Raw genomic sequence first — 12707 nt, 5'->3', positions numbered from 1 at the left:
CTTATTTTGTTTTTGCCGACCCTGTACTCCCGCTTCAACAGAGTGCACTTTTGAAAACAAGATTTTAAAATGCTGTTTCATTGCAAATTTAAATAACTTTAAACTTCGGTTTTTGTCCAGGTGGAGCCAGTATGTGGGCTATCACTCCAGAGGAGAGGGGGAAACACGACAAACAGTTTGACACCCTCGCCCCCATCCTTGGCTATGTCTCAGGTAGGCTGTCATCATAACAAACAAACTAAATACGTGTTAATTATGAACATCCGGTAGTGCCATTAGTGATCCAGCTGTAGCATCAACGTGAGTTTAAACATTTGTGTCCATCTGCAGGAGAACAAGCCAGGAAATTCTTCCTCCAGTCTGGCCTGCCTGCTTCTGTGCTGGCTGAGATCTGGTAAGAACAAACTAACAACTTTCTCAACCTAAATTATCCAAAATTTATTGTTGAGCCAGAGTGGGTCAGTAGGCTCTTTTTGGTCTAGGTTAGTTTGGTCCTCTCGGCCCGCTTTGAACGTCCCATTGAGGGCTTACTTCCTTCACAGCCTGCCCCACCTAGTAAACTGTGTGTGTGTGTTAGAGAGAGGGGGGGAGAAAGTGAGTGTGTGTGTACTGCGATTAGATTAGACAATGTGTGTGCGTTGTTTGTATGAATAACAAGACTGGAATTCAATCCACCGGAGCCTTGTCCCCTGTGTCACTCTCGCCTTTTCTATTGTCTCAATAAAGGAGGAAAAAATACAAGGAATACACCCTTTGCTGTAAACAGATGATGTAATACCTCAGCTCTCTCTCTCTTGTAGGAACCTGGCTGATATGGACAGCGATGGGAAGATGGACAGACTGGAGTTCTCTATCGCTATGAAGCTCATAAAACTCAAACTTCAGGGGCGGAACTTACCCTCCGTTCTGCCAATCATCATGAAGCAGCCTCCCATCTCTAATTCTGCTTCAACCATCCCTTCATCAGCACGTTTTGGTAAAAAAAAAAAAAAAATCTCTTATGAAGTGATTACTACTGCACTCCAATTTTAAAACCACTATGTTTTAACTCTCTCTCTTACTACATAACCTCTCTCAAGTACAATTTTGTCAATGACCAAGTAAATGCAACTGATACATTTGAAGAATCTCACTTCAAAAGGGGATAATTATATGTTTTAATATATACAGTATATTTCTACTCTTATAAAAATGATTGATTTATAAAATCATGGTAGCTTTTGAAGAATAAAGGCGATGAAGGTCCTTGATTGACACAAATAACACAGCAGATGTGTCTTTTCCAAAGTGAAAATAACCCATTTTTTAATTAAACTTTTCATCTCCGCCTGTGTTTCCTCCTTTTAGGAATGGGTTCTATGCCAAACCTGTCAGTTGGTCTGTCATCCATGTCAACTATGTCAGCCATGCCCATCCTAACACCTATCCCGGCTAACCCCCTCATGCCCTCTATGCAACCCCTGGTGCCATCAATGACTCTGCCCCTCATCACCACCCTTGGAAACTCTGGACTCCCCAACGGCAATATCAACCTCCTCACACCGCCTCTTATTCCCAACAGTGCAGGTTGGTTCTGCAGTGGAACCACACTGATCTGCTGTTTGGTCAAATAAAGACATACGTTGATTAGCAGATAAGCACCCATCCACTCAGCTACACTAATTTTCATTTCATGTAACCGGGATATTTCACTAGCACATGTCATTTTGAGATTATATGCAAAAGAGAGGAACATGAGTGTTAAAAAAAGCACTGAATAGCATAGATAAGCTTGTGCTTGGTTATTTATATGAACTTGTGCACATGCAAAGAAAGCCACTTCTGTAGAGCTATAACTGGGAACATAATTGTAGGTGGTCTATAAAATTGGTCCAAGGATAAATGTGCTCAGGCATGTTCTCATCTTTTTATGTACTTGAACTTGGTGTAAAATTACTCAATATTGGACACGACCCTTAAGGCCCCTGGAGCCTGTTGCACTAGCTACTCCTAAATTTAAAATTAGCTTAATTATAAAGTAAGTGTTTACTAAGTGGAGATTACACATCACTAAAGTCAAACAGATTGCACCACACAAATTAGTTCTTATATAGAGATTAGTTGGTACAGTTGGTATAAATGTACTGCTCGGTGTAACTGCTGTGCTGCTAACTTGCAAAGTTAGCGTTAGCTTGCTAACAAATGACCCGTTAAGAGTGAAGAGTAAAAGAGATAATATGATATGGTTGACATACTTTATAGTACCTGACACTTACTCAGAATGTTTTTAATAATAAAAACTGGGAAGCTTCAAATAAACACACAACATACTTTAAATTATGCTAAACATTATGCTAATAGCATCTGACTAAATGGTGTCGGTTGAGTTAGAAAACACTGAATGAAGACACACTGGTCTCTCCATATATTGTATAAATAAAACAAAGTCATACCTAAATTTAGAAAGGATTGGCAGTTAACATTAAATTTATTGCTTTCCCCCCTAAATGTGTTATTTTTGACAGGTTGTTGTGTTAAAAAACCAATTCTCACATTACTAATGTCCTAAGTAGCAAATACATTTTCAAAGTTTTAATGTTGCAACCCAATCACAAATGAAACTAGCAAGCAGTTTCTAAGATTTAGGGAAACTTTATGCACAAACTTAGTAATGGATTTACAAATAGAAGGAGCAGCCTAATCCTGGTTTGCAATATTTAGTGTATTCAGGTCAGTTATTCAGCTCTTGAGCTTCAGTGACGCAGTGTTAATGCAGTGTGGATTATACATGCAACATGAAAGGTCTTCACGTTATCAGTCTACCTCTTCCCTGAGGTCTTCTATCTGTCTCAAGGTGCACACATGCATGACACTGGAGGTATCTATATTTACAGTATGTGTGTATGTTTAGGTATGCAGTAAGAGCTTTTCTTTACCAAGGAGATGAGTCACACTGTCTTCACAGCTGTTACTGTACCTATTAGATAAAAAACAGTCATTGATATCAAGTGTGGGTGCACATATAAATACTAATTTTATCAGTATTTCTTTTTGGATTTCTCTTTTATGTTACTCTGTTCATCTCTCACCTCCTCCATCTGTCCTTTGGCTGCTCTCTTTAATCTCACTCTATCTCTTAAAAGTACAGTTTTTGGCAGTGCAATGAGCAATCTAATGAGCAAGTGTGAAATTTCTCTTATTATTTGATGTTCCCTCAATCTTTATCTCGCATCCATCTGCTGATGAAACGATATCAGTGCCACAGCTCTTGAGGCTAACCCTCTTTAGCACAGGGGTTGCAGACAACTGTGATCGCTTTGTTTTTAGCCAGATGTCAATAACCTTGCTGCTGGAGCTCTATGTGCTGCGACTGTAAAGTATGAGGAGATAAGATTAGATGCACACACATTCAAGGGCAACTGCACCTTTGCTGTATGATAAAGATTGATTGCATAAGAAAAACCTATGCTCATACTATATGAATTTACATGCACGCATAGCCGCATTCAGACATTACATCACCTTGAATTTGTCAAAATGATGTTTAACCACTAACTGACTGCCCCCAACTGTTTTTCAGCACTCCCACTCTCTGGTTTCTCTCCTCCCATGGGGTTTTCTCCATCCACCGGCATGTCAAAGGCCAACTCTCTTCTGGACCTTGGATCCAGCAGGTGAGTGTAAATAAATACATACTGCACCATTAGCAGCTTATTTTGTACTTCAGTTTGGATCCACAATGTTTTTAAGTGGCACATGTAGCATATCTACAGCTGATCAGTATGATCCTTCTTTTTTATCCTGAAGCCATTTGCAAAAACCACACGTACTCTATCAGACTTTGCACGTCATGGTCCTGTTGAAGCATAAATTTAGAACCAAGTAGGTCATTTCCAAGTTTTATCACTTTAAAATGTACAATTCATTATGCAGTAGTTTTAAGGGAAAAGGCTGCTACAACACTGGTCTAACTCACACACGCAGACAGCCCATTAGTTCAGTGCTTATAAAGTAGCAGAGTTTTTGCAGGAAAGGGATTGAGGATCAGAATGCAGGCAGAGATGAACCAGTTAGATAACAGGCAGAGCAGGAAGGGCATTTTGAAATCAGATGTTCTAGTTGGCAACAGTAGGAAGTGGGCTTGTTCAAAGCCACAAGCATTAGAGGAGAACAGGAATCAAATGGCATTTTTACATGGAGAAGTCACGATCGCTGTGAAATTTGTTTGATGTCTTTAAAACGAAGAAAAGTAACGGAGATGTAACATATGTACAGTTTTTTAGGCGATCGGTTCTATTTGTCACCAGTGGATTTTATTACTGCACTTGAAAGCACTGTAGGCCAGTTTAACTAACAGCTGGCGTCCAGTTATCAGCCATGAATGTTAGCTCAAAGTGAAGCGGAAATATGAAATGGCAACTAAAGGGATTTGTAGCACCGAAACCCTGCCTGGAATATTTACACTAGTGGGACGTAATAAGGAGCAAACAAAGAAGAAACCGGTGTCTGGGAGGTTTTGTGCAGTTGCAGTGAGCCAGTTTTCCAGTAAAAAGACGACAGTAGTATCTAATGTCGTCCTTAATCCTCATCATGGTGTTTTGTGTCGTTTGGGAAAAGGATGGGAGTAGTATCTGATTTCATTGTTTTGAATAGTCCAGTGCTTCGTACAAAAACTCTTGACCTCAGGCGTAGATGGTAAGACAAGCATCAATAAGGGCACCAGAGTGCCAGGAAGTCAAATACAGGTTGGTCCAGCAGCTACCCAGATCACTTTAACCTCCCTGTCTTAATTGTGACACATTGTTCTTTCTTGTTTTTGTTTCCAGACCCATAACAAGTTGTAATATGAGGGAAGGTTACAGCCCTCGTTCACTAATTCACACATGCACACACACACACTCTCATATGCATACACAGACGCACAGAAAAAAGCCCCAGGGCACAGGGAGACTCCCACACTTTATCCCCCATTGTCTCCCTGAAACCTCGACTTTTATTTCAGAGGAGTGTTGCAAGTTTCCACCCAGCTATATGACTGAAAAAAAAAAGGAAATACATTCTTCTCATATGAACATCATCAACCCAGTCTATCCTTTTGCTATTCTTGCAGAGGCATTGTTGATAATAAAAACAGAATGGCTGATTATCATAGCCTGAGGGTATAACGCTGTCTTTTTTCAGAGAGTCATTGTCAGTGTGGGGGTTTGCACCAGCTTCCTCTGCAGCTAATTAAGAGCTGAGAAATAACACCCGGGAGTCACCGAGCAATTAGTGGATTTAAGTCGAGGTTTGAATAGCAGGAAGAAAGGGAAAGCTGACCACATAATATTATTGTGTCATTTCCCTTTAGGTGATGTCTTGGTATATCGACATGCCTCTCTTTCTCTCGGTTCATAGCTCAAATTCTTCCTCCACCACGTCCTTGGCCAGTAACTCTCCGAAGACGGGTTTGAGTGATTGGGCCGTTCCACAAGCTTCTAGACTCAAGTACCGGCAGCAGTTCAACACGCTAGACAAACTCATGAGTGGCTACTTGTCAGGTACGACACACACTCACATACACATACACACTCCAACCTAAATAAACAGGAGGTTCTCAGGACTTCTTGACCGCTCATGAGTGGTCTCATGGAGGTTTGACACACCACACTCATGCACTCATGTGCTCTTATGATTACTCTTCACCCCACTTGACAGAACTTGGCAGTCAGATGCACACACAAACACTTTGTCTTCATCAGTTGGTGTGAGAATTTACTCTGCTGAAGTTTCTGATGTCATTTTCACTTTTCAGGACCTCAGGTTAGAAACGCACTGATTGCATCCAACCTGACACAGACTCAGCTAGCTACCATCTGGTGAGTGTTAGGTGTGTGTATGTGTTTACCCATGTATGTATATACAGTATGTATGATACAACCACTCCGCTGCCTGTGTGTGTGCCTTTTAAGTTCATTTATACCATCTACAGTATTAATACTAGTACAAAACTGTCAACAACAGACAGACAAAGTTAGCAACTAGTTGGTTGAACATAGCGGAGCATTTAGCTGCTAAAGAGGAAGGAGTTGATGGAAACCAGGGCTTAAAAGAGGGTGAATATTGGACTTACATTAACCAGGTGGAAATATGACTCCAAATGAATGCTAATGTTGCTAACACATAACTTTATGAAGTGGTCATATGTCAAGCTTGTGTTTACAGCTTTTTCTGTCCCCAATTGGCCATAAAAATATCTTTAAAAGCTGTATGATACTCTAACCACAAAGAATTACAAGTCACAGCTTTAATGCCTTACTGTAGGACTTACTCTATTGTGTGTATCTAGGACCCTGGCAGATGTGGATAAGGATGGTCAGCTGCGAGCTGACGAGTTTATTCTGGCCATGCACCTGGTGGACATGGCTAAAACTGGTAGACCTCTACCGCTCACACTGCCTCAAGACCTGGTACCTCCCTCTCTAAGGTAACCCACACACAATTTGACACATTTATTGTATTCATTAATGAAGCAGAGTGACATTCCTTTTTTCTTGTTTCAGAGGAGGAATCAAGTCCAGTGAGCTCGTTAATGGAACAGGACCTTACATTACTCCCTGTTTAATAGAACCAGCAGAGATAGAACCTGCACAAAAGACCAAGAGCAGTGGTATGGCTTGTTTCATAAAATATATGTTTTGTTATGCTTGTAAGTCTCCTATCTTTCCTCATCATACATCTTTCCTCCTCCTCTTCTTAGTATCCTTTGAGGACAAGCTGAAGGAGAACTTTGTGCGAGGCAGCGCCGAGCTGGAGAAACGGCGACTGGCTCTGGAGGAAGAGCAAAGGAAGGAGAGGGAGAGGAGAGACAGGGAGGAGAGAGAGGAAAGGGAAAGAAGGGAGAGGGAGGCCAGGGAGCAGGAGAACCGGAGGAGGCTGGAGGAGGAGAGGCGGCTGGAGAGGCAGAGAGAGATGGAGAGACAGAGGGAGGAGGAGAGGCTGAGGGAGCTGGAGAGGAAGGAGGTGAGTGAGAGAGGTAGCCTCACCTGTGAGATGCTGAACATAACATCTATATCACTGCGTCCGGTGACTGTGTTTGTTTTTATCTTCAGGCAGCAAAGCAGGAGTTGGAACGCCAGCGGAGGGAAGAGTGGGAGCGTGGGAAGAAGGAGGAGCTGGGCAGGAGGAGAGAGGGGGAGCAGGATGAAATCTCCCGACTCAGGGCCAAAAAGATGAGTCTAGAGTTGGAGCTGGCGGCTGTGGTGAGGCTACACAAACACTCGCTAACAGTCTTGCAGAATTAATTAACAAATGGGTACACACTGATATCAATCTCCTGGTCTCACAGGGCAACAAGCACAAGCAGATCTCAGACCGCCTGCGTGACGCCCAGAGCAAGAGGCGGATTCAGAAAGCAGAGGTGGACTTGGTTAATCAGAAGAGGGAGGCACGTATCGCAGAGATCAACACTCTGCAGATTCAGTTTGAGGTGAAAAGAGATGTCTTTGTTTTATTTCTTCTGCCCTGTCAAACCGTTTGCATTCAAATCATTCCCATGACTATGTTTTTGATCCTCTGTTTTTATGTGTTTGCCACAGGATTGGCAGAGGAAGCTCTCGCTGCTGGTCCCAGAACAACAGCAGCTGACAGAGAAGCTGCGAAACATTAGTCTCAACAAACTCTCATGTGGGTAACAAATGCCTTCTTGAAGTTGCAGTTTTATATATATATGCTGTATATACAGTATGTCTTCTGTCAGTTATCTCTGACCTTTGATCTTTGCCTTGTAGCGGTGACTTTGACCTCTCTGACTGGAAGTGTGACAGAGAAGGGTGTTAACTGCCGGAGACTGAAAGACCAGCTTGATGCTCTGGAGAGGGAAACCACTGACAAACTGGCCCAGATGGAGCAGTACAACAAAGAGCTTAAGGTCAGTGGTGGCTCTGACTAGTCCAAAGTTGAGCTACTACAAAAAAGTTCTTACTGTAGACTGTAGAAAAGCGTGGATGTAGCATCTGCATCATCACCCTCAGGTTTCTTAAGTGATGTTTTGAAGCTTTGAAGGAGTTTAGCTTCATAGCTCTCCGATATATATCCAGGATTTGGCTAACAAAAATATGGATGCGGACTTGATGTTCACTGTTAAGGATTACACAATATATGAGAGTCAGCTAATTGATTTTCATGCTACACAGAAATAATGGAAACCAATGTCTGCTGGAAACAGTATGAAAACTTTTTCAAAAAACCTAAAAATGTATCAGCATGTACTGTATGTAGCAAAGATGTTAAAAACACACCATTTGTAATTCAAGAGCTACAACTTGTAAACATACTGGTATGGTACTGGCTCTTGCTAAGAGTTAGAAGATAAGATAGATACCACTGTTATGCCTGCATGTGAAATATGGCGTTAGTTACAGCACATAACTCCCTGTAAAACCAAACATGTTGTTTTGTTTTTTACATTTGTGTACAGATAAAAATGAAGATATGTAACATGTTAACTAGTTAGCATTAGAAGTTTTGCTAAGCTAGTTTAGCTAGTTTTCTATCCTTGCTTCCAGTCTTTATGCTAAGCTATGCTAATCATCTCCTGGCTCTGGTTCCAAACTTAATATAGACACAAGAGTGGTAGCAATCGTCTCATTTAACTCTCAGCTTCCCAAAATTTCAACCTATTCTTTTAAAAAAAAAAATGGAAATTGGCTCTTAAGACCCTAAACTCTTTTGGAAACCCGTATTGACTTAATAATTTAGGAGAGAAGTCGGGTATTTTCAAAATAGCACAGACATGGCAAAAATAAAGTCAGTCATCAATATATGATTACAGCTGTATTATGAATCAAAAGCTGATTTATAATGTTTCTTTTTTTTCCTTCTGCACTGGTTTATTGGAATAGAACAAGAAAACAGGGAATTTCATACTGAAAACGCTACTGTGAAATCTTGTTCAACTGGTTGCAGTAACTCTAGAGTTTCACCCCTCAGGCAGAGAAAAGCTCATTACCTAACCATTATTGCACACATACAGACGGACGTACACATTCACTGGCAGAAAAGCCTGATAATTCAATACCTGTGAAGAATGATGTCATGCCCCCTCACAATGTATCATCAATCTGATACTAATAATTGCAGCATCAAAAAGCCGGCTCTTTCTCTTTTGCTCTGTTCACTTGTTCTCTGGTCCTAACTGCTCTTTTTAAAGCTTTTAACCCCTTTCTTTCTCCTTTTTCTCCCTTTTTCCTCTTCATCCTGCTACCTGGATGTCTTTTCTCTCTGATGTTTTTTTTCCCTCCCTTTCCTCACCCTTTTCCTCTTTCATCCTCCTTACAACTCACCTCTGTTTTCCTCCTTTTATCTTCATCCCACTTGCTACATTTTTTTTTCGCCTTCTGTCCATCCCATCACGCATCCCTCACTGTCCCTCCCCTCCTTTCCCTACCTCCATCATCACACTCTGTGTGTTCCTTTCATAGCTTGGGGATATGGATGACTGTGTCCTGCGGGGCCTTCTGTCTCTGCTCGCCTGCCTAAGCCAGCTCTTCCTTCTCATCAAGGTTATCTTTCCTCCTGTCTCTCTATCTCTCACTGTGTAATCTTTTTTTCACGAGCCTTTAGTATTATGTTGTTTTATTCACCTTTTTTCTATTGTTTTCCCTTAAGTCACTGTTCCAATCTTTTCCTTTTCATCTCCTGATGATTCAATCTGTTTGCTCATCTTTGCTTCTTTTGTCTTTTCACTCATTATTAAATGGAGCTCTGCTTTGGTACCACGTCTTCCCTTGTTTTGTTTTTCTCTCAGTGGGATTTGTTCTAGTCTGTGTTGTCTGTGTAAACAGGATTCACCCTGAGGGTAAAAACACACACAGAATGCTTAACCTGCACAATTTCTATGTTAAAATGATCTATGAAAGAGAAAAAAATATCTCTTCTTAAACATATATATGTATATATACATATCTGCATGTTTCTGTAACTGGCTGCCAGATTCTGGACTTGCTCTTTTTCACGTCAGTTTTGCACGTTTGGAATGATTGTTTATATACTGCTGCATCAAATACATATTATCTTTAAGAATGTCTTGATAAAAATACAAATTTCTCATACAGTGCAACACCTGCAGATGCTGCTTTAAGGTTGCAGCAGAATTTTGTGACTTAAGATGACCATGTTTCTGCATTGCCTAGCTAGTTGATGCTTGTGTCTTTACTGTATATCTTTCCATTGAATTGTATTTGTGGTGACTGCATCAGGAGCTGAGGGAGAAGCAGGTGAGGCAGCAAGCTGTCCTGGACGACCTGTATAGAGTCAAAGAGGAGAAACTGAAGGAGCTGCAGATACGCAGGGAGGAGGAGAGAGAAAGGAGGAGGAGGGAGGAAGAGGAGGCAGCCAGGTGAGAGAAAATTATATTTATGTTTGTGTTTGGAGCATGAAACTCTTGTTTTCCAGATATTTCGGGTGACTTTCATTTCCAAAAAAAAACATGCTCTCTGTGTTTGTGAACATTAAAAATCCCCAAGAAGGCAATAAAAAAATGTTGCATTCACTTCCCACAGACTGGCAAAGCTAGAGCAAGAGAGGAGAGAGCAGGAGCGGAGGGAACAGGAAAAGAGGGAGAAGGAAGAGGAGGAGGCGCGGCAGAGGAGGCTGCTGGAGGAGCAGAGGGCCAGACAGAGGGAGGAGGAGGAGAGGGAGGCACAGGCTCGCCTCCGGGCGGCCCAGGAGAAAGCGCAGGAAGAGGAGAGGAAACGGAAAGAGGAGGAGGAGAGGAGGAGGAAGGAAAAGCTGGAGAGAGGAGGACAGCAGCCGGTGACGGTGCCTCAGCAATCCTCCAACCTGACCTCTTACAGAGCCCTGTACTCGTTTGTAGCCCGCAACACGGATGAACTGAGTATAGATGCTGACTGTCTCATAGAGGTATGGGACACACACACACACACACACACTCATACTGCAAATACACACACATTTAATCACCTTGTCTACTCATTAATGCCACACTGGACTGTTATGACACGTTTGCGTGATAGTAATTGTTCCCGATTTGTCCGAAAGATGACTACAAGCAGGGAAATGACATGTTTATCATTATCACCTTGTTATGTCTGATTGAGTGTGATTAAAGCGCGTTTTCCATGATGCAGGTGGATGAGAAGACAGTCGGTGAGCCTGGCTGGTTGTGCGGGAGTTACCGTGGAAACAGGGGCTGGTTCCCCGAGAGTTACGCAGAGAAATGTCCTACCCCCACCTCTACCGAGACCGTCCCCTCTTCCCCAGGACAACCCTCCTGTCCGCCACAGCCACTTAACACAGGGTAACATGAAGCAGAAGGAACAGGATATACTGATGTTTTTTTAAAAAGGCATCTCAAAGGCATTTTCTGTGTGACATTTCAGTTTCTTTATGCTAAATATAGCACAGTTTTTAGGTTCTTTTTTTGCTGTCTGCTAGTGTGTAACAGTCACCTTGGGCTTTGTAATTTATGCCACTGACGGGTTGTGTTGTTTTTATGACTCTGCTGGCTCCTTCCCTAATGGTTTGTCCCTTCTGTTTTACCCAGAGTCCCAGATGGGGAGGTAACGGGTGACAGCACTGTTCCTGTCCAATCAGACACTGCACAGGTAAGAAGGAAAGTACTTACAGTAGCTTGTCTTGTTTACTTTTAACACCAGGCATACAATGAATTTGGTCCGACTCTTTTGAAAAATCATACTCCTAATGGGCAGATAAGCTTTTCAGCCTATTCTGGGTGCAAATCGAAACCCGGTTTTATCGCTGTGTCAGTTTAGAGATTAGCATTTATTTTCTGGAAGAAGTAGCCATGTTTTATTCAGAAGCAACTGTATATACTCTCTGTTGTCAAGATTCATATTAAGGACAAAAAGTTATTTTAATGTCATTTTAAAAAAGGTTTTTAGAGCATTTAGTTTACAGAACTTTTACCATTTGATATCTCCCATGGGAAAATGACCAAAAAAATGCCATAAACAAGATTAAATATAGTTTAAAAGTTGGCTCGTACTTAACAGTTATTCTCTCCGGGTTTCCTGTTGGTCTAACGATGTCTCCGGTCATACTATATCTGGGGTATAAACTGGCTTTGGCGGGCAAGGAACTAGGTCTGTCTGCTGCCCAACACACACACACAGCTTTGACAAGAGCATGGCTATGTATTTATAGCCCCTCTCTATTGGGAGTTCTCTCCCTGCTTCTCTGTGGGTCACACAGACATTTACAGATCTCCATCTCCCAATAGATAACATCAGTGTTAGTAGGTCTGTCATTTGTAGGTTATTTCTCATAGTCAGGAAAAGTCACATTTTGCAATACAGATTTATATTCACAGATATATATTCAATACAGTTTTTCTATATCTAGAGCATAGGTGTAGATTTGACGGTGTAATTGTTTATTTTGAGTTGTGACCGATGTGCTGTGCCTTTAATCTTCTCAGCTCTCGATCCCTCTGCTGGCTCGCGCCGTCTCCTCGTGGTCGGCCACCTCAGAAACTCACCTCAGCCTCGCCTCCAGCGCAGGCGACGTCATCACTGCGCTGCTGAGCTTCTCACAGGGTGATGTCATCAGCGTGCTGCAGCAGAGGGATGACTGGTGGTTGGGGCAGCTCAACGGGACACAGGGATGGTTCCCCAAAAGCTATGTCACCGTGGAGGCGGGTGGCAATACAGAGTATGAAGACGCACATGAGAACAAACACAATACACACCTCAATTTAAGTTGAATAG

The 12707-nt window shown here is 42.0% G+C and overlaps 1 protein-coding gene across 4 annotated transcripts in view; it reads left to right on the top strand.

Moving 5' to 3' along the window:
* The window catches only part of itsn2a (intersectin 2a), a 35249-nt gene that overhangs the window by 11208 nt on the left and 11334 nt on the right, over positions 1–12707 (top strand). For all 4 annotated transcript variants that reach the window (XM_042390258.1, XM_042390255.1, XM_042390257.1 and 1 more), the window contains 19 exons: positions 121–213; positions 331–394; positions 801–976; positions 1348–1566; positions 3560–3653; positions 5377–5519; positions 5774–5837; positions 6308–6445; positions 6522–6628; positions 6719–6981; positions 7071–7220; positions 7307–7447; positions 7557–7644; positions 7749–7888; positions 10218–10357; positions 10521–10881; positions 11109–11278; positions 11525–11585; positions 12419–12651. In XM_042390258.1, coding sequence (XP_042246192.1) covers positions 121–213; positions 331–394; positions 801–976; positions 1348–1566; positions 3560–3653; positions 5377–5519; positions 5774–5837; positions 6308–6445; positions 6522–6628; positions 6719–6981; positions 7071–7220; positions 7307–7447; positions 7557–7644; positions 7749–7888; positions 10218–10357; positions 10521–10881; positions 11109–11278; positions 11525–11585; positions 12419–12651 — 2845 coding nt within the window. The remainder of the gene's footprint in view (positions 1–120; positions 214–330; positions 395–800; positions 977–1347; positions 1567–3559; positions 3654–5376; positions 5520–5773; positions 5838–6307; positions 6446–6521; positions 6629–6718; positions 6982–7070; positions 7221–7306; positions 7448–7556; positions 7645–7748; positions 7889–10217; positions 10358–10520; positions 10882–11108; positions 11279–11524; positions 11586–12418; positions 12652–12707) is intronic.

The sequence above is a fragment of the Thunnus maccoyii genome, chromosome 17 (genome assembly GCF_910596095.1).
Source record: "Thunnus maccoyii chromosome 17, fThuMac1.1, whole genome shotgun sequence".
Lineage (NCBI taxonomy): Eukaryota > Metazoa > Chordata > Actinopteri > Scombriformes > Scombridae > Thunnus > Thunnus maccoyii.
The sequence above is the reverse complement of the archived record's forward strand: the minus strand, read 5'-3'. Positions and strand labels throughout refer to the sequence as shown.